This window comes from Podarcis liolepis (genome assembly GCF_965112155.1).
Source record: "Podarcis liolepis genome assembly, chromosome: 9".
NCBI lineage: Eukaryota > Metazoa > Chordata > Lepidosauria > Squamata > Lacertidae > Podarcis > Podarcis liolepis.
This window is the reverse complement of record NC_139564.1, coordinates 694,727-721,352: the sequence shown is the minus strand read 5'-3', so window position 1 is coordinate 721,352 and position 26,626 is coordinate 694,727. Positions and strand designations below refer to the sequence as shown.

The window sequence follows — 26,626 nt, the reverse complement described above, 5'->3', positions numbered from 1 at the left end:
CAGTGGAGGAAGAAAGGGATCCCTGCCAGAGATGGAAAGGGGCCCTCAAAGCCAGGCCAGGAAAGGTTCTCCCAGTCAGAGGTCATTTCCACCACACCCTCTGGAGGCCAAGGACAGCCCACCTCTCCTGAGAAGCCAAAAGGTAGGACTTCTCCCTCTGGGGTGCTCAGAGTGCCTGCGGGCCAAGGCACAGGGATTCGGGTCATTCCATGATCAGATCTCATTCACAAACTGATAGTAGCAGGAGTACCTTAAAGCAGTCATGGGGATTCAGATTTCGACCGCAACAGCCACTTGGGCCGGGGGCAGAGGGTGTTGACTCCCCTCCCCCCCCATTCATTTCCCAGATCTGACAGAAGCTGCCACTAGACTAATTGTAGGAAGAATAAGCACAAAAAGCGGCAGCTTTGGGCTTTCTTGTTCTGATGGGTGTTTCTGCTGCACTTTTCTTGATTCTGCCTTAGGAAAAGCTGGTGCTTGAAGGCCCAAGACCAAGGGGGGCACAAAGCCCCTCCCCATGTCCCAGGGAGAGTGGGGTGGTCATTGCCCTTCTCTCCCAAAGGGGGAGCGGTCCCTTCCTTGCTGCGATGAGTACCCCAGGGGTGGCTTATGTTAGGGAGAGCGAGAGGCAGGGTAAGCCAGCTCTGTGCTCTTCTCAAAGGCACACGGCTGCTAGTTCTTGGCCAGGCCTGCTCACCCAGGATGCCAGCAGTGGGTCTTTGAGTTCAAGCTTTTCTGTGTCCTGCCAGAAACTAACAGGAGGGCGAGATGGAAAGGAAGCAATCAACAGCAGCTGTGCTAGCATGAGAACCCCCAGCCAGGCTCACCCGGGCAAAAAGCAGCTGGCAGCACCCTTTCAAAGCCCACCAAGTTTGTGACTTGGAGGTGAAGCTGGCAGGGGGCAAGGGAGCCCTGGGACAGCCTAGCTCAGGGGCCGCCAGCTGCCCAGACCCAAGTCTTGGCTGATGTTATACTGATGCTTCTTGCTGATTGCGTTCTTGTATGTTGTATAAGTAAAGGTAAAGGTACCCCTGCCTGTACGGGCCAGTCGTGTCAGACTCTAGGGTTGTGTGCCCATCTCACTTAAGAGGCCGGGAGCCAGCGCTGTCTGGAGACACGTCCGGGTCACGTGGCCAGCATGACGAAGCTGCTCCGGCGAGCCAGCACCAGCGCAGCACACGGAAACGCCGTTTACCTTCCCGCTATAAAGTGATACCTATTTATCTACTTGCACTTAGGGGTGCTTTCGAACTGCTAGGTGGGCAGGAGCTGGGACCGAGCAACAGGCGCTCAACCCCCCGCGGGGATTCGAACCACTGACCATACGATCGCCAAGTCCTAGGCACTGAGGTTTTACCCACAGCACCACCCGCGTCCCTCTGTACATTGTATAGCGCCTCAATATATTCTGATGAAAGTGCGGCTTATAAACATGTGAATTATGTAAAGCAGCGGCTCACAATTTGCTAATTACTGAGGACCCCCTATTTTTCAAAAGCCAAGCCATGAGCCCCCTAATGTTGATAACTCTGCAAAGCAATTTTTTGAACAAAATGTGAGGTAGCCCCAATAAGCAAAGGATTTTAGATATACTAAAAAACAGACTAGGGCTGCGTGATATCTGGTTGTCAACATTGTGATGTATCAGTGGCTAAACATTGTGATATTCCAATATATCACCATGTCTGAATTTGGAGGTCAGGCGTGGGGATGAGGGAAGGAGCCATCACAAAAATCAGGCAAGTGGGGGGGGGGGGAGGAAGGAGAAGAGTCACCCCCACTGCATGGTTTGAGTGGAAGGGGGTGGGGCTAGGGGGCACATCAAGTCACCATCAGCGGAGCAGCTAGAGAAGAGGCACGTCCACTGTGACTGCTGCTGCTTCCCCGCTGAGAAAAGCTGCTCCGCCTCAGTGCCAGGGGAAAGGAGGTGCCATGGTGCCTTGAAGGGAGGGCAATCGGATGCCCTGGTCTTCCTCAGCGGGAGGGAAGGCAGCTCAGGTCAGCAGCGTTATTGGCCAAGATCATTGTGCGGTGTCAGCGGTGCCTTGAAACCAGCTGCCCTGCTCTCCCTCCCGTGAGGAGCAATATATTGCTGCTTATTACCGGGTCAAAATCGTTATCGCGGTGTGATTTCAGAACCGATTGTGGCCAATATACTGGAAAATCATACAGCGCTAAAACAGACAATTAAATTTGTGATATTACCATGCAAAAATGACCCTTTAAAAAGTTGGGGGGGGGAGGCAAGGGATGGGGCTGCGGACCCCCTGAGTGCACTCCACAGACCCCTAACTGGGAACCACTGATGCGAAGCACTCCAAGCCAACACGTCAGGCGCCAGCCAAGGGAGCAGACATGCAAGGAGGGCACATGCACTTGTGCACAACGGAGGGGGGGCACAGCAGCCCCTGCCGAAACGGTTTCATGCGCGGGTGGGACTCTGTCAAGAGAAAAAAGAGGCACCACCTTTTTAGGTTTCACTCCACGCTGCATGGAAAGAGGATAAAAGATGAGATGTTAGAAAGATACAGGCTGTTATGCACCAAAGGCAAGTGGGAACCAGGCTGGGTGCTGCCATAGTGGGGGAAACCTCGCTCAGGGCAAGCATCTGGGTTAGGCTCCGTTCAGCAGCACACACAACCCTCCTCCTCCTCCTTCTCACAGCCCCGTTAGCCTTCAAGAGTTCAACCAAGACAGAAAAGCAAGCTTGAGAAACGAGGACGGGACCAGCCTTCGCCTCCTCGCACCCAGGTCCTGGGACACCTTGGGCTCCGGATGGAAGGTGGTTCACACAGCAGTAGCAGAGGTGGGAGGGAAATTATATAATGCCACAACTCAGCCGTAGTGCTGATACCTGGAAGCAGGACTTAAGGTTTCTATCCTGCCTTTCCATTAAAAGCAGGAAGGCAATAGGTGAAAAGTCTCAACAGCAGACCAAACACAGGACAGTCCGAACCACGTTGACTTTGAAGTAAGCAATATGGAATTCACCAAGGAAAGACTGGTGAGCTTGCAAGCCCATGGAGGACTGCAGCCAGTTTGCTTCATGGAACAATTCTTGTACGGAAGGGCCCACCTCAAAAGGAGAACAGGGGTCTCCTCGCAGTCGGTTCCACTGGTGTCAGTTTGGAAACCCCGGAGAAAATGGTTGGGACACCCTGAACAACTGCTGAGCAAAAGACCATTCCCTTCGAAGAAAGAAACCAATTTCAAAATGGCCTCTTCTTCAGCCATGATTATCTACAAACAGAGAACTATTTGCAAGTCACTGAGATGAACATGATACCACAATGCAATACAAGCAGATAATGTAGCCTGCATAACCCTTGAAGGAGATCTCTCGCCAAATACTGCCCTTCCGCCCATTAGACAGCCAAGGACTCTTTTGCAACAGCAGCTCCCAAGATCTCCTGGCTCTGCTGACATCTAGTGGAGCAACAAACAACTCCTGCCCACAGCTCCCAAATTCAGCTTGGAACAAGGGATGCAGGCAGACGCCCTTCTGGAAAGGACAGAGGAAAGTGGCCCTGAGACTCAAGTTCCTCATTCTTCTTAGAAAGAAGCCACAGGCACAGCCTTAGACTCAGGACTGGGAAGCAAAACGAAGTCAAGGGAGGGGGCCACTCTCCAAAACAGCAGAAGGGGGGCAAGTTTTATGGAAATGAGGATGGAGATGAAGGCAGTGAGGCCACAGCTGGGTGAGTTGAAGCCCAAGGTATGACCTGTTCCCTAACGAAGTTTTGAGCTGACATTATTAACATTATTGGCAGCTGATGTTATTACAGTGCCCGTACCCTTCTATAAAGTTTGGGGCTTGTGGCTAAGACAATGTCATTTAAGGGGACAGGATGAACCCCAGGACAGGGCCATGGTCCCCAGCTTGAGTCCCTGGGAGCATCTCCTGGTATAACTGGGAAAGAGTCTTCCACGCTGGGAGATCCTGGAGAGAGTAAGTCTCCTCTTCCTCACCTTTTCTCCAAACTAAAACATGGTGGACGGATTTCATCAGGGGGCACAACCTGACCAGAGTGGTGAGCAATGTTGGGGGCAGAGTTCTGGGTGGAGCTGAGGTGGCCAAGCTGTGCTGGCAGAGGGCCAGCGAGGCAAAGGTTGCAGACGTCAGGGGGAGAGACGGCACCAGAGTTTTCAGTGAGCGAGAGGAGGGGTTGCATTTGATGATGGACTGAATAGGCAGAATAAATGAGAAAGAAATTAAGAAATAAAGCCAGTTGCAGATGAGATGGCAGTACTGTGAACGACAATGGAGAGTGAACAGAGAGAGAGAAATGAGAAATCCAGGATGTTAATCACATTTATTTAACTATAGAAGCCCACAAGATTTTCGGTTGCATGTGAAAAGTTAGGGAGGGGGGCAGTCAACTAAGTTTTACTCAGGGTAGACCCACTGAAAATTAATGAGCATGACTAACTGAGGTCCTTTAATTTCAGAGGCTGGACTCCAAGTAAAGCTTAGCTGAATATCACCAAGCAACTAAGCTGCTTGGATGTTAGGTTGGTTAACACAAGCTATTTTTGTGACTGCGGTGGGTATGTTAATGTTGGAGGGCACATTAACAGAATTCCATAATGTTTTTTATTTGAAAAGACTGATGAGCCTCAACTGGGCAACTTAGGCCAGCCATCCAGGGGCAAATCCCGGCAGGCCATCTTCAAAATCGGAAAGGTTGGGACTGGGATGAGCACCTTACTCCCCACCCCTCCCATCTCTTCCTACCCAATGTTTTAATAACTCGGAAACCAGGAAAGTGGGCACTGGAGGAAGAGCAGCCTCTGCTGTTGCTGCTGCTGTCCAGCTGGTGCCGTGTGAGAGGCGCCTGCAAAGCCCACGGCCGCGAACCATCCGCTTCACGCTCCACGCTGCCGGCATCTGTTGGGGCAGGTGGTGCCTTTGGAAGCACTTTGTTCACTGGGCACGGCGCCCCCCCCCCTTGCAAGGCCAGCAACAGGAAAAGCCACTCCTGCCCTTGCTCTGAAGAGCTGCCCAGAGGGTCTGGGGCAACCCAGACAGGTGGGTGGGGTCCAAATAATAAAATTACTATTATTCTTTATTTAAGAGAACCAGGGAGTTTGTAGGGCAGCAGCGCCAATTCATGAGACACCCACCCACCCACCTGCCTCCCTCCTGAGTCAGTCACTGCCCCCCCCCCGGCAGAGCTGCTCCTTCGGCATAACTCTGACCTTGCCCCTCTGCCTTCATCCTCCTCCCTCGTTCCTGGGGCTCAGCAAGGTGTGTGTGTGTGGGGGGGTAATCTTCCCACTGAACCGCCACATAACTTAGAAACTGAATGGGAGGGCTTGCAAAACTGAGGGTGAAGCAAATGTTTGGCAACAGACACCCTTCTGCCCCACATGAAGGGGAGCCCAAGGAAAGGCACCACCAGCAGGCAGAGGGCTGCAGCTAACTGCCTGTGTCCTCTCCATCGGCCTAGAGGAGAGGCAAGCAAGGGGCTGGACTTGGGAACTTCTGGTCTCCACAGAGCGCAGGATCATGAGTCAGCACTAGTTCACACCACCACAGCTCTTGGGTCCGTATCTCTGACTGCAGGCTGCTGTGCTCCACTGTGGCCGTGAGAGCATCCTGGAGGAAAAGGAACCAGCCCCCCGCCCTTGCAGCTGCAAGTGCCATGTGCTCCCTGACGCATCGCTCGGAACCAGCAACTCAGCAAGCAGCTTGAACCAGCCTCGGACAGAGTCATTTGATCAGCAGTTGAGAGGGGCGCATGGTTCCGTGTTTAAGCCAGGACAACACCCCCACTCCCTGATCATGCAAGCCAACTCATCCCTGTGGCCTGGGCCAAGGTGCGATACTAGAGGGTGCAGCCTGGAACATCTTCCCAGCAAGGCGCCCTGGCCTGCAAACTGCACGAGCAGCTCCAAGTCCAGGGGTCAGAACTAAGAAGCACGCCTAGACCTTTTGTGACCCAGAGTGTGAGGAAGCCAGGAAGCCCGGTGGCTGTGAGAGAGCCCTCGATTCAGTGCACGTGGAACAAATAAGCAAACCTCTGGACACGCAGCGTCACAAGCTTTGGCGCCCCTGGCCGACAGAGCTGGCTTGCTCCAGCAGACACCCATTTCAGCCAGCGGTTGCAGGACTTTGCGCTCCCATCCCCTTCTTTTTCGTTCATAAAGCAATTGCTGCCTTTGCAACGGGTGTGATGTGTGCTCTGAGTCCCACATCCCAGCCCTGCCCTTGCGCACAGTGAGAGCGAAGCCACAAAACATTCAAGCAGAGCATATGTCTATCATGTATGACCCAGGGGAGAATCCTGCACTGGAGGGGGCTGGACCAGGAGACCCTCAAGATCCATTCCAACAACAGTTCTATAATTCTATGACGTCTCAAGCGTCTGGGTCGAAATTCTCCCCCCCCCCTTCAAACCAAAAGTTAGACGTGGATGGAATGAACTGTTCGCCTGTCCCAGGAACAAAGTACTCACCAGCTTGCTGGCTTTGGGACCTTCCGAAGAATCTGGAGGAGACGAGAAAAGGAAAAGAAGTAAAGCACTCAGAAGAGACTTTGGAAAATGGATTACTCTCCCCGCACCTGTCAAGGCATCAGCAGCAAGTTCCTAAGGGAGGATCTGGATTCCTGAATTTCGCCAGGAAGGCAGCTCCCATTTTATACCCTTCAGCTCATTTGTGAGGCAGAGGGGGAAACTCGGGTTCCAAGCACGTGCAAACCAGCGTCCACTGAGGCAACGGAGTTAATAATAAAATAATAATAATAATAATAATAATAATAATAATAGGTAAAGGTAAAGGGACCCCTGACCATTAGGTCCAGTCGTGACCGACTCTGGGGTTGCGGCGCTCATCTCGCTTTATTGATTGAGGGAGCCGGCATACAGCTTCCAGGTCATGTGGCCAGCAGGACTAAGCCGCTTCTGGCGAAGCAGAGCAGCGCACGGAAATGCCGTTTACCTTCCCGCCGGAGCGTTACCTATTTATCTACTTGCACTTCGTGCTTTCGAACTGCTAGGTTGGCAGGAGCAGGGACCGAGCAACAGGAGCTCACCCCGTCATGGGGATTCGAACCGCCGACCTTCTGATCGGCAAGTCCTAGGCTCTGTGGCTTAACCCACAGCGCCACCCACGTCCCTAATAATAATAATAGCTGCTATTAAACTTTGTGAACCCCACAATAACTAATAAAGCACACCCAGTATCCTTCACACGGCTTGTGATGTCCTCTCTCTGCATAGCAATGAACCTGGCAAGTCCCCTTTCATTCCTCATACCGTCCTGTACTTAATGCGTATCGGTCATTTGCCGCTTGTCTTTACTGGATGTGTTCTGTGATACCGGTTGCCTGATTGCGAATGTTAAAAGCTACTTTGGAGATGATATGATGCTTTAATGGTGAACTCAGATGGCCCTCGCCAATCATTTTGAAGGCGAAACAGGGCCACCCACAAAGAAAACAAAAGGTTTTAGCCTAGCAGGAGGAACCCCAAGATACAAATCAAGTACCCCAAAGAAGCAAAACAGAATGCTTAAAAAAGAAGCAGGCTGCTTACTGCAGATGCACTCAGTCAAACCGCCTCACTGTTGGTGATGTTAATGGTACTCTGGACTTGTGGAGAAGGGACACAGAGTTGGAGTGCAGGGTTTCTAGCAAATCAGCCAGCCAGCCCTGGCATGCCCTCCCAGAGAGAGAGGGGTAGAGGGCGCTGCAAATCTCAGACCAATTTACCCAGCATGGGACACACCAGCCCATGTCCCTCCAGGGTTATAGGGAGCTCTGAGCTCTGCTGTAGCCTGAATGCTAAGGAAGCCAGAGGCTCCTGAAAAAGAGAGAGAGAGCTACAGCCAAGCAGAGCCCAGCACGTCCTTTCCATCTGTTTCACGCCTGCACCAAACGTTGCAGCAGCCACCAGTTTCCATGGAAACCCTCTGGCAAAAAGCCATGCCGCTCAGAGTTCCACGGAGAAAACATTAAGGCCAAGTCCAGAAACTCTGACGCTTCTCACCTGCCGGCCTCACTCTTGCATCCCAACCTTAGAAGACTAACCCGGCCACTTCCTGCATCCTATGCCCTGGTCCTTAAACCGGGACAATCGTCACCGCTGCCTGCTGTTCAAATTCAGCTGCCAGAGTAAACAAGGTGCCCCAGCAGGAACCTTGCAAAATCCTGCTTGTCCCTACTATATTTACATGAACAGGCTAGTCAAGGATCAGTGAAGTCCCTACCTCTCTTGGGGACCTTCGAAGCGGAAGACTCCGGCGTCTCCGGGGACGTTGTTTCTGCGCCATCATCAAAAACCTGGATCTGATCAGATTTAACATTTTATATAAATTATTTATTGAAATACTGTTAGGTCACATTTCAGGGTAAGCAGCCTCAGCGAGGCAGCTTACAATATATTAAATGCAAAGTGACAAACATAAAATAAAAGCAAAACGCTGGTTTTAAAACATGGATTGGAAGCAGATAAAATCATATCATTACAGCTCAGGTTAAAATAATTGCAACAGCAGCATCATAAATCCATTAAAAAAGGAAGTTGAATTGGATGGTTTGTCAAAAACTAGAACTGACAGGACCTCTCACACTTCAGTAAGTGAAGAGTTTTATTGATCTTTATTTGAAGATTTATTTGAAGATTTATTTGAAGTCTTTAAGAGTAAATAACCTCAAGGTGGCGCCTAATATAAAAACACTAATAATACACACAGATATATTAGCACAGCTCAAACAAGCAGCTAGCTGAGCATTACATAAATACCACCGGTACTAAGAGCATCAAAGCCCAAAAAGTAAACCCCTTTGAAAGAAAGCCAGCAAGAAACACTGGTTTTTGAGATCTTTCTGAAAAGCCTGCAGTGCTGCCGCCACAAGGTTCTGGTCCCCAAGATGTGTGGGTTCAAATCTAGTTATGGACTTGGTAAATGGCCCCCTGGAACCCAGTTGCTGCTTTCTAAAACAAAACCAATATGCCTGGGTTTTATAGACATGCTCTTGGTCAGAAGATCTAAGTTCAGTTGGGGTTCTTCATCTAAAACACACACCCCCTTTAGCACCCCAGAACTGCCTGTGGAAAAAGGCTTGAGAATAAAATAGCCACCATGCCTGATGCAATAGCGCAGCTCCCCCATCTCTCGGGGGGCCCTGTCTACTGGCAGCAGAGAGGAAACACCTCCCAATTTACACCCACTGCTTCCCCCTTCCTGGGCTGCTGAAAGATTTTACCAGTCTTCCATGCCCAGTGGCTCCCTGCCCCAAATGCTAAGTACATCAAGCATACATGACCAGTAGCCCTGTTGAGGGAAGCTTTTAATGTTTGATGTATTACTGTATTTTAATCTTTTGTTGGAAGCCGCCCAGAGTGGCTGGGGAAGCCCGGCCAGATGGGCGGGGTATAAGTAATAAATGATGATGATGATGATGATGATGATGATGACTGGTGGATTCTCTTCCCTCGGTCAACACCAGCACCACTCCAGAATTTTACAGGTATAAGAACGGGAATTGTTCCTTCTGAAATTTTTCTTCTACTGAGCCCTCAGTCTTGTAAGTAAGTTTAGGATTTCCCTTTAAGATTGTCTGGTATAGACTCTTTAGAGAGCAAACTCTTGTGGTTGGTTTTTCCCTTTCTACTGCTACATATCTGACTTCTCCCTTCTTCCTAGCCTTAATAGTTTGAAACTTTGGGTTTGGCTATATAATTTGGACATCGCAAATATTCTCCCTTTGTGTGCCAGGCAGCTTTTTTTCTGTGCGGGCAACACCCTTTGAGCAAGGGGAGGGGGAGGGGAAAACTCCCTCCGTGATTACTGGGGAGTGAGCTGGCCATTTCCCCAAGTTGAATATTATTAACCCACCGCTCTTGGGAGACCCGCTCATTCAGGAGCAAAGGGGCACGGAGAGGCGGAGGCAGCAATGAGGAAGGGGAAGGGTTTCAGGCTGGCCCCTCCCTTGGTTCAACCTGCTAGTGCTGACCCCCTCCTGCAAGTGCAGTAAGGGTCAAAAAGGGGGTCCTTATCCAAGGACTTGTCCTCATTCAGCCCAAACTCCCTTCCGCCCCCCACACCAAAACACACAGAGCGGGGGACACCGCAAAGACCTGGCCAACTGCCCAAGCCTTCCTGTTCCCCCTCACTGGTTAATTCGTGCCCAAGAGCATGTGCAGATTATGTCACGCGAGGCAGCTTCCAAACAGATACCCAGCATTTGGTTCACCCTGCGCAACCTGGCAACTTGACCACTAACTGGGGCAGGGAGGAAGGCGAAGGAGAGAGCAGCCCAGCCCGGCCAGAGCCACATCTTTCTGCCTCTTCGCTTCCCATCACCAGGAAGAAGCTGGACCTGAAGAAGCAGCAGCAACAGCTCCAGCTGCCAACAAGATTGCCATAGCAACAGATCTGTCAAGCAGCACCAGGAAATTCAGGGAGGAAATGAGAGAGAGGAAGCCCCAGCAGCCAGGCCTCCAGAAGGAAGGCCCAACTGCTCCAGGCAGAGGGTTTGGGCACAACTAAGGGCAGGAGAGCAGGAGCCTCAAGGAGACCATCTTCTGCACAACACACACCGAAATGGGCACGAGCTGCAATGGGGGGATTGGGCCCCACATCACCTGCCATCTGGGTTTCCCAGCTCAAGCACAAAACCATCTTGGGCTACCAGGACTGAAGTCAACCAGGACCAGATGGCACTGGGACAGAATCCTTAACACATACGCCAAGGCCAGGAGAAGAATAGAGGAGCCAGGTTACCTCAAGCTCCCCGACCAGGAGCCCCCCACAACCTCCCCATCTGACCTGTGGGGGCATCAGGACTGTGCAGCAAGTGCCATGGGGATGCCCCACTCTGCTCACTTCCTCTCCAGAGGAAGGAAGGGCGTGCGTGACAGAGCCAGCAGAATTAATCTGCGCTTGAAAAGCACATGGCGTTAAAACTGCAGGGAAGAATAACATTACTCTAAGTTCTGCTCTATATAACCACCCTTAGTGCCTCAGGACCAAGGGGGCAGTGAGTGGAGTGGGGTGGGGAGGGGTGGGCTTTGGAGGCTTTGTGGGCACCAAGGGAAGGCCTGAAGGGCACCAAGTTGGTGCCTCCTATTTTAGGAGACTCACGAGGGCACCAGAAAGGTTAAAACTGCAGTTGATGCTTGGAAACGGCTGATGCACCTTACAGGGGTGAGAGAGACACTCTCCCTATCAAGCATGTTGAGCAGAACTTCTTTCCTGACTGACACAAGCACCGACTGATATCGGTAACCCCCAGCCTTGCCGCTCAAGAGGAAGCTTACCTGCGATTGTCGCACAAAGATGCCGTGGTTCTCCTCGCAGGTGAAGTACTTTCTGCCCTGCACCATGCCATCGTTCTTGCCTTTCGCTTCGTCCAGGATGACGCCCACCCACTTCCCAGTGGCAAAGAGCGTGGCACCCACATAGGCCACCGTCCCACGGTACCCTTTCCCGATGACTTCCACCCGGGAGCCCACTTTCAGGGGCTTGCCGCTCACTTCCACGCTCATCCTGGCGCTGGCGCTCGACGCCTGGGGAAAGAAACAGGGAGAAGCCAAGGGTCAGTTGACAACGGCAGCAAGGCTCTTCTAGGAAAATCTGGACCCAAAGCATTGTTCAGTGCCACAAAGGAGAAATCCTCCTCCTCTCTACACACGCGAAGACACGGCAGCGTTGAACAAAGGAGGCTAGTCACAGAGTTTCTTCATAGATTTGAAATAAACGTTGAAGAGGGCAAAGGGCTGCTTAGTGGATTCTCTTACAGTAGGACCAGAAACAAGGGAGATGAGCTGCTGGAAAACAGATCCAGGCGAATATGGGGGAGGACTTCTGAAATCCTCCAGAGTGGGATGTGCTGCAAAGGGGAGCTGTGCAATCTGGCTCCTTTCAAGAGAAGACTGCACAGGACTATGACGCACAGGCGTGGACCCTCTTTCCCCCCATATTTTTTCTTTAAAAGCCTCAAGTAGAAGGGGCCTGCCACATGAGTCTGCTGAATGCTTCTGGTTCTATGGAAGCTGGCTGACTGGCGGCCCAAAAGAAACCCAGAGGAGCTACCATATTTTTCACCCTATAGGGCGCACCTAGGTTTTTTTGGGGGGGGGAATAAAGACCCCAAAAAATTATTTCCCCCCCAGGCGCGGGGCTGGGGCAGGGGAAGCTCAAGCTTCCCCCGACCCCAGCCCCCAGAACAGGCTGCTAACCGCAAGCCTTGGGAGCCCGCGGGAATTCCCGCTGGGCTTCCAAGGCTTGCGGACATCTGCCCGAAGCCCGGGGTGTGCTCCGCTGTGCTCCCTGGGTTTCGGGCTGCAGGCTGCTGTCCACAAGCCTTGGGAGCCCGGCGGGAACTCCCGCCGAGCTCCCAAGGCTTGCAGATAGCTTCCTGAAGCCTGGAGAGTGAGAGGGGTCAGTGCGAACCGACCCCTCTCGCTCTCCAGGCTTCAGCGAAAGCCTGCATTCGCCCCATAGGACGCACACACATTTCCCCCTCATTTTTGGAGGGGGAAAAAGTGCGTCCTATAGGGCGAAAAATACGGTAAATGGAGGCAATTGCAAGAATCTTTTCCAAGCCCCTTCAAATCGCTTCCAACTTCTGCCAGAGCAAAATGAAGATGGGAAGCGGCCTCTCAGAAATGCCTGGTCCTTTCGCTAGAAATGCACCAAGTGGCAGCGTGTGGCCCTGCCCCTCTCTCTTTGGCAACCAGAGCATTCCAAGAACTGCTGCAAGCCACCCTCTCTCTGGGCTGGAGCGCTTACATATGTCAGAAAATTTATACACCGCTTGATGGGAGAAAACCTCAAAGCAGCTTACAAAAAAGAGAAAACAATGAAATCATCAGTAAAGTAATTTAAAATCTACAATATAAGGCTTGACTAAACAAAAATGTTTCCAGCAGGTGCTGCAAAGAGAACAGCCAAGGTCCCTTCCTGACATCAACAGGCAGGGAGTTCCAAAGTGCAGGTGCTGCCACACTAAGAGATCCATTTCCTACAACTGTGGAATGGGCATTATGTGGCACCGATAACAGTGCCAGTTCCGCAGATCAAAGCAGTTGAGTTGGCATATATAGGGGGCAAGGTGCTCTTGCAGGTAAACCGGTCCCAAATTGTTAAGGGCTTTATATACAAATAGAAACACCCTGGACCTGGCCCGGGAGCAAATTGGCAACCAATCTCCTGCCTTTTAAGGCTTTCTGCCACTTGAAGAACATCCTCCTTCTCCTCCAGTAACGCTACCTGCAAGATGAGAAGTGGCCTCTCCAGGCAGAAAGGCTCAGTCTGGGATATGAAAGGCTGATGGTTTGAGCATCTGTAAAAAGGAAAAGCTCTGTGGATCAGCCTTTAAGAGACCAAGTGCCTGGATCTGTGTCTTCCTCTCCCTCCTGCTGGGAAACATCTACAGCTTTGGCTATCCATCAGTACTGTTCTGAAGTCTAGACCAGTGTTTCCCAACCTTTTTTGGGCAAAGGCACACTTGTTTGATGAAAAAAATCTCGAGGCACACCACCATTACAGCCCCGTGACGTCAGCGCGCAGCGTCACGCCGGGAGGGACGCACGAAAGTGAAAGTTTCAATTTTTCCCCTCCCCCTTGCCGGGGAACCTCCAAGCTTTGGGGGTGGGGGGGAGGAGGCAGCAAAGCGAGGGACTGAGGGACGGCGGCAGCTGAGGCGGCGGCGGCTGTTGTGGTGGTGGCGGCGATAGCGGGCGGAGGAGGGGGCGGCGGCGGGGCCGAGGTGGCCGGCGGCGGCGGGGGAGGCGGCGGCGGGGCCGAGGTGGCCGGCGGCGGCGGGGCCGAGGTGGCCGGCGGCGGCGGGGGAGGCGGCGGCGGGTGGAGCAGGAGGGCGGCCGAGGCCGGTGAGGGAGTAGGGTTGCCCGGGGCTTGAGGAGCCGTCGCCGGGAGTTGCTGCTGCTGTTGTTGCTGCTGCTGCCCGGACATGCCGGCCTCCTCCTCATCCGCTGTCTCGCGCTCCTCCCTTTTGCGCGCGCTGCCCCGCCGCCACCCCATTGGCCGGGTCCTGTCAGCTGATCCTGTGTTATTTCCTGTGTGTGTGTGTGAGGGGAGAATGGAGAGAGAAACCTCGGCACCACCACCGCGGAGCCGCCCCCGGCTCGACGCGGATCCTCGCCGCCGCCGCCCCGCCTCTCGCCGCCCGACTCGCCCGCCTCCCTCCCACGGCACACCAGCCAACGTCTCGCGGCACACTAGTGTGCCGCGGAACACCGGTTGGGAAACACTGGTCTAGACTATGTGCAACCAACCTGTTTTGCCAGCATGGAACCCTGTTGGGGATGGTGTGTTCACAATCAAAGTACAGCGAGTCTGAAGAGGGAACTATCACCTACGGCACCGCCCCACGGAACAGACTAACAGCACACAGCCAGGAATCCCACAGCTAGACACCTGGGCACAGATCTTGTAACAGCCTCACTCCCTTCCCTTCCCAGTCCACTCCCCTTGTATATTACAGTGGACACTCAGGTTGCAAACATGATCCATGCAGAATGCACATTTACAACCCGCAGCGTTTGCAACCCGAGTCTGCGCATGCGCGGGTTGTGATTCGGTGTTTCTGCACATGCGCAAAGCGCAATTTAGCCATTCCAGTACTTCCGGGTTTCGGCGGTCCGTAACCCAAAAAAACACAATCTGAAGCGGCTGTAACCCAAGGTATGACTGTATTAAGAAAAAACACCTTTTAATTAAATCCTCCTAGATGTGATTCTTCCCAGAATCACAGGAAGGTGCTTTGTTCTAATACATGCAGTGTGTGGTTACTGCAGCTCAACAAATCCACTGGAAAAACTGCCATAGGACCAGCCCAGAATCCACACGCCAGAACAACCCACAGAGATAGCTCAGCTACCGAGAACAGAGCTGACCTGTCCTGGCACATCTATTCCACAACTATTGCCTCTGCAACTGCAATTCTAGTCATACCCAGTTGCTCAGCTTGCTGGCCAAGGCTCGGCGGCCCAGCCTGCCCGATTCCTGGTCAACATGACTATACCAGAGTGCCATGGTCACATTACACTTGGAGAAGGAGCCAGAGATCCTGGGCCAACAGTTTGAAGTATTGCACCTAGGACTCTCATCTTCATGAAGCACCAAAATGCAAGCTGCAGTTTTTGCAACAGACATGGAAACGGACATGTGAAGTCAGCCAGTCAGGGCTGTGATGCGAAGCAGCAGCCCAAGTGCCCTGTTTGCCTGTTAAGGAAGGCCTGGTCGCCTTCCCAGAACAGCCGCCCCCAACACAGTTTCGCCTCCAATAGGCCACCCCTGACAAGACGCAGGCTTTCTGGTTTGCCTGCCTTCCTAGGAAAACTGCTGATGGGTTAAATTCACAGTCGGCCTGAGAAATGCAGGGACAGACCTGCAAATGACTCAGTCTAAGGCACCAGGAGGCTTCCTGCACAAAATGGCAGCAATGCAAGAACAGCACCCAAACGATGGCAAACAAGACCAAGTGAAGGCCGGCTTTTTTAAAAAAAACCTCTTCATAGACGAGTAAGAATCTTATGCTTTTTAAGGGTGGGTTGCAGAAAAGAGAACACTACTTACAGAAGGTTTTGGAAGACGATGCGTGTAAAATAACAAACTTGGTGGGGAGGGGAAACTTGTTGAAACTTGTTTTAAAAATGCAGCAGTGCAGCTGCCCTGTTAAAGGCTCACTTCCAAACTCCAGGTTCGTGAGCTGAAAGCTTGAAAAAGCAAGAAATTAGTCCACTTAAAATCAATAACTACTTTCCCGAGGCAGACAGCTGCAGACACACAGCATATGCCCCACACCAGACCCCAAGAGGGGAGGGACACAGTTGTTCTCCCTCCTTAAAATAAAGGACGGGGGGGGGGTCTGCAGAGTGATGGGTCTGGCAGCAGCTTGGCTAAGGTGGAAGTGCAATTGCACCAGGGCAGGGAGACATGCTCTTCCCATCAGGAAGTGATGGAAGGCACACTTAAAGGATTAAATGCTGGGCAGGAGAAAGAAAAAGCCACCCTCTCTTTACAGGCTCAAACAAAGAGGAGAGAAGGGCCTTTCTCGCCTTTTAAGTGAATTCCCACCCCTGTTCTCTGCTCCCCAGGACACTTAGTTCCAGGGCACGAAGCACCACCTGTACCAGAATTGTTATCTTTTGCGCTTGCCGCTGTGGGCTCCTTAGGGAGAAGCTTGGAATATACATTTATTTATTTTATTTAACAAAGTGTATATGCCGCTTGATTGAAAGAAAACCACAAATATGAAATAAAACATTGAAATCATCTGTAAAAACAGTCTATTCCAAAGAAGATTGAAATTCATCAGTAGCTAAAAAGAGATTAAATACATGCCATAACAACTGCACCGCCAGCACCCTGGGCGTTCTAGCCAAGGAATGCCATCGTCCCTGCAGCCTAGTGAGAGAGATGCCCTTGGCCCCTTTACTAAGGGCTGTGGGCAAGGCATCCTTCGCCTGAGATTCCTAAAGAAGTTAGGTATCTGGCTATGGCGACACATACATGCCTTAGTTGCCTCATGGCTGATCTACTGCAGTGTTCTTTCTGCCTGGGGCTGCTTTGGAGAAGTGTCTGTGAACTTCAGCTTCTCCAGGATGCTATGGCAAAGCTTTCCGTTTTGGGGAGCATCTCACTCTCTGACCAAACAACCTCGCTGGCTTCCTTCTGGTTTCCAGGCCCAATTCAACAAATCTGCTTGGAACCAGGATGAACAACGGGCTGCCTTTTCGCACTTTCACTCTTCATTATGGAGCTTCTTTGCTCTTTAAGCTCTTCCCACCAATGGCTGAGCTGAGAGGCTGAAGAGGTCCTCTGCTGTGGAACTGTTCCCACGGAGGCCTGTCCTGATGCTTCTCCATCACAAGAGCAGGAATTCAGCAGGGCATCTGCTAAGTTTTAATTTCCCTGGTGTTTTAGTCTGCACTGCTTTGTCCTCCGTATTTGCCATTAATTATTACAAGAAAGAAGATTCTAGCTTAATATCAGGAAGAACGGACAGTAATAGCTCTTCAGCTCTTCAGCAGTGGTGCAGACTCCCTCAGAAGGTGGTATTGACTCTCCTTCCTTGGAGGCTTTTAAGCAGAGGCTGGGTGGCCATCTCTCATGGATGCTTGAGTTGCTATTCCTGCATTGCAGGGGGTTGGACTAGATGACCCCTGGGGTGCCTTCCAGCACTGCAGTTCTATGATAACTGTATTTTATTACTAGCCCCCTTGAGGATTTTAAATTGAAAAGTAATTAATAACAAAAAGAACAATACATTTTGGCAGAATACAGCTCAGGAGACAAACAAAAGTAAAATAACCGAGCTCTGCAGAAGCAGCTGTGCCTGTGAGAAACAGGACGGAGCCAGCAAACTATGGCTGCTGCTTCCACCCGTGGGCTGTGGGGCTCCTGGAATAACAGGGAGCAGCTTCTGCCCAAAGGGGCCAGGGGAGGATCCTGGGAACACGACTGAAGAGCAGCTTTTGCAGCTCTCTCACAAGGATGCCTTTTATTCCACCAGCCACTAGCAGCACCCACCAGAAAACAAGCAAGTTCCGAAAGGAGGATAATCCAGAAGGAAGGAGGAAAACCAAGAGAGCTGGGCTTGCTAGAAAGAAAACCCTCAAGGCAGCCCAGCAAAGGCGAGTGCAAGGCGAGGAGAGATGGAGGAAGCCCACTTCCACATTCAGATGGATAAAATGATTTGGACCTCCTTGGGGAATATTATTCAGGTATCATTTTGGATGAGGTAATCCTAGCATGCCTGTTGTCTTTGTCCATGGAGTTTTCTTGGCAGGGAAACTGGAGTGGCTTGCCGGTTCCTGCTCCAGGTGGATCACATTTGGTCAAAACTCTCCACTATGACCTGTCCATCTTGGGTGGCCCTGCACGGCAGAGCTCATAGCTTCTCTGAGTTATTCAGGCCCCTTCACCAGTGCTCACTGGAAGGACAGATCCTGAAGCTGAGGCTCCAAGACTTTGGCCACCTCACAAGAAGAGAAGACTCCCTGGAAAAGACCCTGATGTTGGGAAAGATGGAGGGCACAAGGAGAAGGGGACGACAGAGGACGAGATGGTGGGACAGTGTTCTGGAAGCTGCCAGCATGAGGGAGGCAGTGGAAGACAGGAGTGCCTGGTGTGCTCTGGTCCAGGGGGTCAGGAAGAGGCGGACACGACTAAATGACTAAACAACAACAATCCTAGCATCTGCCCAACTTGAAGAGATGCGTGGTAGGGTGAACAAGCTGTTATACTCCATCAGCTTGTCTAAAGATGCCCCAGAAATTACGCAGGTGTATCAGAAGGCCAGGCACCATGAACTGCACAGGAGGTAGGGAACTCAATTTGGGAACCCACATAACGTGTCTAGAGAAAACACAAGGATGCCACAAAGCACATGGCAGTGGATACGATAAGGTGCCCTCCAGCAGTGGGAATGAGAGAGGGGCTCAACAGAACTGCCAGTCAGAGGACCTGCCACCTACCACAGAATCAGAGCAGCATCCCTCATATGAGCCAGAGAACCTGTCACTAGCCTGCCTGCTCACAGCAGGGTGGGTGGAATTGAGAAAGGAACAGCCAGGACCCCAGCTTGGGCTCTAGGTCCCCTCTATCTGGCAAGTTACACTCATGTTTCAAGGAACAGAGTCTTCTCACTGGCTGCCCTGGTTTAAAGGAATGAGCTCCTGGAGGAGGTATGTTCAGGGCTCTCCCTCCTGGGCTTTTTAGGCACCTCTCTCAGGCTCACTTCTTCACAACAGCCTTTGGGCAGAGGGCAGAAAGCTAGATATTTTTTATTTAAATCATCTCTGTGCCACTTCAGTTTACAACCTGTCATTTACAAACAGGGCATTGCAAGCACTATAGGTACAAATGCAATAATAAACTATATTTAAAGCAGCATGATTAACAGAAAAACATGATAATCTCTCAAAGAAAAACATGACAAATGAAAATCAGGTACAAAAATACAATAGAAACTTCATATATAAAGATCATTAACAAAAGAAATTCAGTACAACCTAAGTTGCACCAACAGCTCCTTTCCCCTCAAAAGTCCTCTATAACATGTTTTATGCTGCCATACTTGCTGTTTAACTTTCAGAGCAATTTAAGCTTCTTGCATTTTTTAATATATATGTTTAATCTCACCCTAGCTTTTTCCACAAGTGTTCAAGGCAACTGAACCCTTGTGAAAAAGACAGAAAGTCTTAAATAAATACATAAAAATGAGTGGGACTCCAGTGTCGCTCTGTGAAACTGAAATCTGGAAGATTCTGACCTCTTGGCAAAATCCTGATGCTTGACTCACAGTGAGTGCCTGTCCTTGGCTGCAGAAGCTCCCTGCCTTCTCCACTTCAGAGCGGGGTTCATTCTCTAGGGCTGTCAATGCAGACACTTCCTCAAACATGCAAATCACATTAGTATTTCTGAAACACGCAGGCACGAGCCTCTGCCACTAAAGTTCATTCTCACGGAAGACTGAAAAATAACCATCTTCCACACCAATTGAGCATCGCCTGCTTTGCTTGAAGGTAATGTGCTGTAGCTGCTTTCTTGGTTCATTATCACAGGCTTCCTTCTTCCTCACCCCCAGAAACTGGAGTTAGTTTCTGACACCACAACAGCTCAAACACCAGAGGAGAAGGCTATTTGTGGCCTCCTCCAAGAGTCTCTTTGAAGTACAAATCCAAAGTCTGAGGAAGGCCTTCAGCTCCACAGCCTGCCCTGCCACCCACCCACCCCTCCAACAAGAGGCGGCAAGGGTGCAGGATTCGAAGCATCTCCCGCCTCCAATTTAAGACATGGACAGACTCATCTGGAAGGAGGAGGAGAAGAAGCAAAGCTCCCTTTGCACTAAGCCTCATTATCAACAGCCATGTTATACTAGAGAACTGCCATCTTCCCTCCTCACCAAAGGAGGAGATTACTCAAGGATTAATAACTGACTTGTCACCCAGTGACAGAATGGGGGTGGCTGCTGTCTCATCAAAGGCGATCGGAGCGGCACAGATGATCTGTTGCTTTCACATGAAAAGGCGAACCAGCCAGAGCTGGTGTCTGTGTGGCAGGAGCCCCCACTCTGCTCAAGGACCAGGCTGCCCCTGACATGCGCTTGGCCTGGGGTTTAGAAAAGGGGAGCAAGGCAGTGTGAAAGGAAGGACAAGGTGATGGGTGCGGGGAGGCTCCCAGGAGCTCACGAGCAGAACAAAGCCCTCCAGGGAGGAGCACAAAACTGAAAGCCCACAGGAAAACTATTTTCCATGTCAGCCAAGGAATGCAGAAGAGCCAGAAAGTCTAAACTGCCTTGTGCCCCCAATGTCCCAAAGTGCAGCCACCAATCCTGGTACAACTTAAAACCAGAGAGCTGGTGCAGCTCTGTGGAGAAGGAAACAGCAGCAGCTGCTGCTGCAGACCACTCGAGCCAGCAAGCCAAGCCACATTCTACAACCACTAGCAAGGCATGTTCAGTGCAGGACCAATATGGGGTACCGAGTCAGGTCGCGTGTCCATTGAGTTCAGCACCGTCTGAAAGGAACGACAAAAGCTCTCCAGGATCTCAGGCAGGAGTCTGGGAATGATGGGGATTGAACCCTGAACCCCTGCACTCAAACATATGTTCTAGCACTGCACTAAGACCCTTCCCCAACCAGCCGGCATCAAGTCCTGCAGATGCTTAAGAGGGGACCCCCGTGGCAAGGCACGCAACACACAAGTGAAGGCTTTCCTTTCAACAGGCCCACAATGGACCTTGTCTCTGGCAAGAGTCTGACCCAGTTTGGGTTTATGGGGACAGGAGAGGATTCCAAACCTGGAAGACTATAAAAATCGCAGCCCAGGCAGCTGATACATCCTCCAGAGGCTGTGCTTGAAAGAACGCAACAGCACCCTCAGCGCATCAGACCCAGAGGCCTCCTGCTCAAGAGGCAGCCAAGATGAAACTTCAGTCACTGCCAGCCCGTTTCAGAGATGGAAGAGGAAGGACAGGGGAAGGCAAGGAACAAACCCCTGCAGAACCACAAGCTCACTTCTCAGACACCAGAGCCTGGAGGGCAAACATTTTGCACTCCCGACTGTCAGCTGAGCGCCAAAGACAACGCCTTCCACCCGCTTTGGGGCCTCCACGGAAACTAGCCAGGGTAACTGCAGAGGAGCCGAAGGACAAAGTGGCCTGGCCACCAGTGAAGGGCCACAGCTGGAAGGTGGAACATCTGCCTTGCATGCTCAAGCTCACTCTCCAAAGGCATCTCTCCGGGTAGGGCGGGAAAGGCTCCCTGCCTGAAACCCTGGAGAGGCCCTGCTGCCAGTCAGTGCTGCCCGTACTGGGGCTGACGGACCAACGGTCGGACTTGGTATAAGGCAGTTTCCTATGTCCCAACGAAGAACCAGCGAGAAGCAGCGGCAAGAAAGGCCTCCCTGGGAATTGCACATGCTTCCTTCCAGGGGAGCCACAGAACGGTCTCCTCTCCTTCCAGGCTTGCAAAGGTGAAGGAAGACACAAAGGTGGTCACTCAGCGCTCCCAAAGCTCCTTAAGCAACACCAAGCTCTCGGCCCAGAAGCAAGGATGCTCAAAGGCACTGCCTGAGCCGCCCCACATCTTGTGTGTCACTTCAGCCCTCCCTGGGGGTCAGGCAGGGCAGGGTGGGCGCGGAAAGAGAGCAAGAACAAAATGACAAAGGGGGGGAAACTCCAGAGAAAGGCCCCATTGTGAGGCTGGTTCCGAGTTCTGCTGCGGAGTCTGCAGCTGATGCCCAAACTGCAATATGGTGGAAGAGGGGGCTCTCAAAGACCATCCGGAAAGGAGTGGGGGGGGATAAGGGAGGGGGTGCGGGTGGGAGCAAGTGGTTGCTGGGGTGGGGAAGGGGGAGAAAGGGAAAGGAGCCCAGAAGCTTTGCATTCGAGAGCCCTGGGAAAACTCACCATCACCAGAGGCTCAGCTGACACCTCCTTACAGTACCAGCAGCAAATAACAGCGGCCCATCTCCATCGAAAGGGCTTGGCTAGCAGGGAAATTCAGCCCACAACCCAGCTTTCCTCAACATACATGGCATGGAGGCACAATTCATGGCAGGGAACCGGCAAAGGAAACACACACACTCTCTCTCTCTTTCTCCCCATCCAGACCATCTGCAGGCTGCCCTCGCAACAGATTGCATCTAGAGATACTGTACCTACAGGGGCACAGAGCGCAGCCCAGGCGTGGGGCGTCCAATGGCTGCCCATGTGTCACTTACCCGGCTGTACGTGTGCCTCTTGGTCTGGGCCATGCTGATGTTTTTCCTCCCAGCTTGAATTATCTCTGAAAAGGCTGCTCTCAGCTCATGGCAGGGGGCTCACCAGGGAGGATCCTGCCCCTTCCTATGTTGCAGAGGAGGCTTCCATGCCCACGCCCTGAGCCACCCTCTCCCTCCAGCCACACGGGGAGAAAAGAGCCCTTTGGCTGACAGAGAGGCGTCTTTCAGCCTCCAACACACAAAAATCCAGCCCAGCTGATGGAGACTCACTCTGCAGTGCTGCTCCAGACTCTTGTCACAGATTCTGTCAGCCCACTGGGTCCTAATGCTAGACCGTGTTTGCTCTCAGAAAGGAAGAGCAAGGCGCTTGGTGAGGCGACGGTCGCACAGCACACCAGAAGCACCACCAGCCCAGAGGCAAGTCACAGGCTGAGCTCCACTTTGGTCCTCTCTGTCTGGAATAGTCTGGGGAACAGCCCTCAGGTATACCACTTGGAGCTCTGCCTGTCCTGATCACCCATGCGCTGGCTCCCAGAAGTGCATTTAGGCCACCTCCCCTGGGCCCTTTTTCCTGCTGCGGTGGAAAGAGAGTAAGAGGAGGGAAAGCAGAGAAGAGTAGCCAGCAGCAGCAGCAGCCGCCACCCTGCTAGCCAAGGCTCCCCCTCAGATCTCAGGCAAGATGGCAACAAAGACCCAGCTCCACTGCTCCACTGCCTGACACAGCCACACAGGGCGGAAGGCGAGGGGCAGGCAGCTCAAGAGTTAACCACGACTTGCTCCGAAATCAATCAGTCTCCTTCCCCTAGACCATCTGCCTCGCGACATCCCGAGCTACCTGGGAGAGGGAGGCAGCAGGTAGTAACTGGAGATTCTGGCAGGACCAGATTCCATCTGCTGCTAACATCCTAAGGAGCCAACGTCCTCTGAAACTGGCTGTGCAAAGCGCCTCAGGGCTCCATTAGGTGGACCTACACAGCAAACACATTCCGCCAGGCCTGCCTTAGTGAGGGCCCTCTTTCAAATGCCCTGTATAGAAGCAAGGGCCCGGATTCATTACTGCTGATCAGAACACCAGGAGGTGCTTCCAGCAGTTTGTCAAAAACACTGCTCTATACTTAGGCTGCTGCTCCTCTCCGCCTCCTCTGCTGCCGCCTCCTCTAGTTCCACCTCCAGACCTTCTGCCATGCTGCTCCTGGTGCCTGGAATCATTTCTCACCGCCAGCTCGGCTCCTGAACCATCCCTGAGCAGGGCTCCTCTGCCACCACCTGACTCTTCCATACCTACTGCTGGCCAATCAAGCCATAAACCAAACAATCCATTCCCTGCTCAGCAGTGTCAGCACCACCTGAGAAACAGCCGGGGAGAGGGGGGGAGGGACAATTGCTGCCCAGTGGCAGAGCCCATGCTTTGGATGCCAGAAGGTCTCCCTTTTGATTCCTGATGTCTCCAGGAACTTGACTTATACTGTGTCGGGAAATGCAGTACTATGCTGACCGGCTCTCCAGGGTTTTGAAGAGGATGCCATTCCCAGCCCCACCTGGAGGCGCTCTGGGTGAAGCCTGGGACCTTCCGAAGCTCAGCCACCGAGCTAAAGCCCTTCAGTGGCTGAGATAGATTCCTGCTCAAAACACTGGAGAGCTGATGCTGTGAAGAAGATGGGCACCTGGCGGGGGAACTCAGCTGACTTTCAGCACCAGCACTACCTTAAGATGAGTCTCCCCTCTCACGTGTCAGAGCGGGAGCAAATGCCTCTTACCGGGTGGTGCCAACTTTGCCTGTTAAAAAGAACCACTGTTGTTCTTGCAGCTCCTTTCAAATCTGTTGCCCAATTGATCATGTGGAGACTTATCTATCAGTTAACCTGACTGATGACTGGACTGATCAGCATCCCTGTTCAAAACAACAAACTTCAAAGAGTTGGCAGATCCAGAAGAAACCCCAAGGCCTCAGATTCACGCAATGCCCCCTGTAAGGGGTGGGGGAAAGGAGGGAAGAGGCGCAGGGCATCCTTGGGACTTTGTGTGGGAAATGGGCACACTGGCAATTCCTCTTAATAGCTCAACAGCACACTTGGCCAGGAAGCGCTTCAATAATCTTTTATGACACAAGGTGATATTTTAGAACATCTTGAGCTGATAAAATCAATGTGGTAGTTTCCCCTGCAGTACTTAACATAAGAATGCACCTGAGGTTACTCTGGGAGGCAACCACAATGTCTACAGAAACTTCCATCCATCATACCTGCCCATAGAGTCTGACAATCGACTCATGTGATTTATTTCCCTCTCTGCATGAAATGATTACATAAGCACAACAAAGAAGAACTGTGAGGAGGGCTGGCCCGTGCAGGGGCAAGGGGAGGTGATCACCTCGGGCGGCAGGATCCACAGGGGCAGCAGATCCTGAGGTAGATCTTTATCCCCACCGCCTTGCTCCTGAAGCGGATCTTCACTCAGCCCTCCTCCCCTCGCCAATGGAGGGAGCATTTTGGGGTTCACCTCAGGGGCCAAAATGTCTTGGGCCGGAGCTGACGGTGAGATCAGTGTTGCTATTATTATTATTATTATTATTATTATTAATAATAATAATAATAATAATAAATGGCTCCCAAGTCATACTTTCTCTGACACCACATTCCCCATCTCTTTACTCTCAACCCAGTCTTTGTTAAAATCTTGCAAACTCCATCCTTTCATCTACAGTGGACGCTCGGGTTGTGAACGTGATCCGTGTGGGATGCATATTCACAACCCGCAGCGTTCGCAACCCACATCTGCGCATACACAGGTTGCAATTCGGCGCGTCTGTGCATGTGCAAAGCGCAATTTACCGCTTCTGCACATGCACGACCCCCCAAACCAGGAAGTAACCCGTTCCAGTACTTCCGGGTTTCGGCAGTCCGTAACCCAAAAAAACCCAACCTGAAGCATCTATAACCTGAGGTATGACTGTACTGTACAGTATATTTATATAAAGTCTTGTCGTTAACATTCTGAATGCTACAGAAAGAAGAAAACACCAACGCATGCAATGCCATCAGACCTGGTTGCAACCGGAAACCCACAAAGCACCTAAACGGTCTCCTTTGAATGTCTGCTACCTTCTCCCCCACTCCATCTTAAAATTCTTACCCGGCGGAGACAGGGATGGCTTGAACGTCAGTCTTTCTCTCCACAGCCGCCCTACCCCACTTATCATCTATTCTAGCTTGATGAAGAGTTCTGGGGAACACAAAAGCTTGCACACTATTTTGTGGCATTTTGATAAACTTTATAAAGGTATTGCCCTGATATATACTTATGGGCCAATACAGTACCTTTATGACTCGGCCGTTAAAAAAATCTCTGTTGTTTTGTACTAGCCTAGAAAGCTCTGACTTATTTGATCATCTAGCCCAATAGGGTCTCTTCAGATTGGCGGCCACTCTCTGCGAGGCAGAGAGGGAAAGCCTTCCTCATTACCTGCTGCTCTCTGATACTTTCTACTGGAGATGTCAAGGACTGAACCTGGGGCCTTAATAAGAATATTAAATTTTATTATTGATACCTTCTGCATGCAAAGCACATCTTCTGTCACTGAGCTTCAGTCCCTCACCCCCACCCAAACATTCACACGTGCCACCAGTAAAACATAAGGCACAAAATGATGCATGCCAGGGTAAAAAATCTTAATTTCACATATACACTCATGGAGCCTGAACTGACATTGACTGACCAGGAACGAGACCTTGGGGTTGTAGCAGAGAGCTGATTCAGCTTGAATCAACGGTTGTCATTGTCCGGCTTTCCCTTCTTTCCTCTGAACTGATTTGGGCAAACTAAACATGGTTCTTCTTTCTGCTTTAAACCGGCCAGTGAATCTTATCTTCTACAAATAAAACAATTGATTTATTATTTTGAAAAGTTATAAACTGCATAATAAATAACGCCCCAAGTAATGCTCAGATAGAATTATTGATAAAACATAGCTAAAAATCCATAAAGCAATTAAAAAGCAAAATCATCATCATTAGAAACAAAGATAACACTCAATATAACTTTAAAATAAATGTAAGCAACTAAATTATGTCTTTGTTTCTGGTTTGCTGAAACAGAAGAGTTTTCAGCAGGAGGCATCTGGAACCCCACAGGCAGTGAATTCCGGAGCGCAAGTGCTGCCACACTGACAAATGCGCAAGCAGACAGTCCTTCGCCTACAGAAAAATTAAACTCACTGCCCAACCCTCACAGAGACAAAGCAGTTGAGAAATTAGGAAGAGCTGGCTGAGCCCAAAGCCAGATCTGTAAGGCCAGGATCCTCTTTCCCACAGGTGGGAAGCCCACAAGCAGCGCATGAGCGCACCAGCACTCGCGCTCATGTTCCTCAGCAGCTGGTATTCCCTGGCAGGCTGTCTCTGGTCCCCAAGGAAGTACACAATCCTCT

The 26,626-nt window shown here is 51.4% G+C and overlaps 1 protein-coding gene across 22 annotated transcripts in view; it reads right to left on the bottom strand.

The window, feature by feature from the left end:
* Nucleotides 1-26,626, bottom strand: part of DCTN1 (dynactin subunit 1) — a 68,603-nt gene that overhangs the window by 33,863 nt on the left and 8,114 nt on the right. For 6 of the 22 annotated variants that reach the window (XR_014530071.1, XR_014530072.1, XM_083520464.1 and 3 more), the window contains exons 2-4: nucleotides 11,268-11,516; nucleotides 8,212-8,290; nucleotides 6,459-6,490 (exon numbers count right to left, since the gene is read on the bottom strand). Coding sequence is in view for 16 of the 22 variants with exons in the window: in XM_083520464.1 (XP_083376590.1) it covers nucleotides 6,459-6,490; nucleotides 8,212-8,290; nucleotides 11,268-11,495 (339 nt within the window). In the remaining 6 variants the exon portion in view is untranslated. Of the gene's footprint in view, nucleotides 1-2,466; nucleotides 2,488-6,458; nucleotides 6,491-8,211; nucleotides 8,291-11,267; nucleotides 11,517-21,889; nucleotides 22,072-22,203; nucleotides 22,498-25,918; nucleotides 26,067-26,626 lie in introns of those variants that run through there. The other 16 variants (XM_083520459.1, XM_083520468.1, XM_083520466.1 and 13 more) reach the window with 8 other exon arrangements.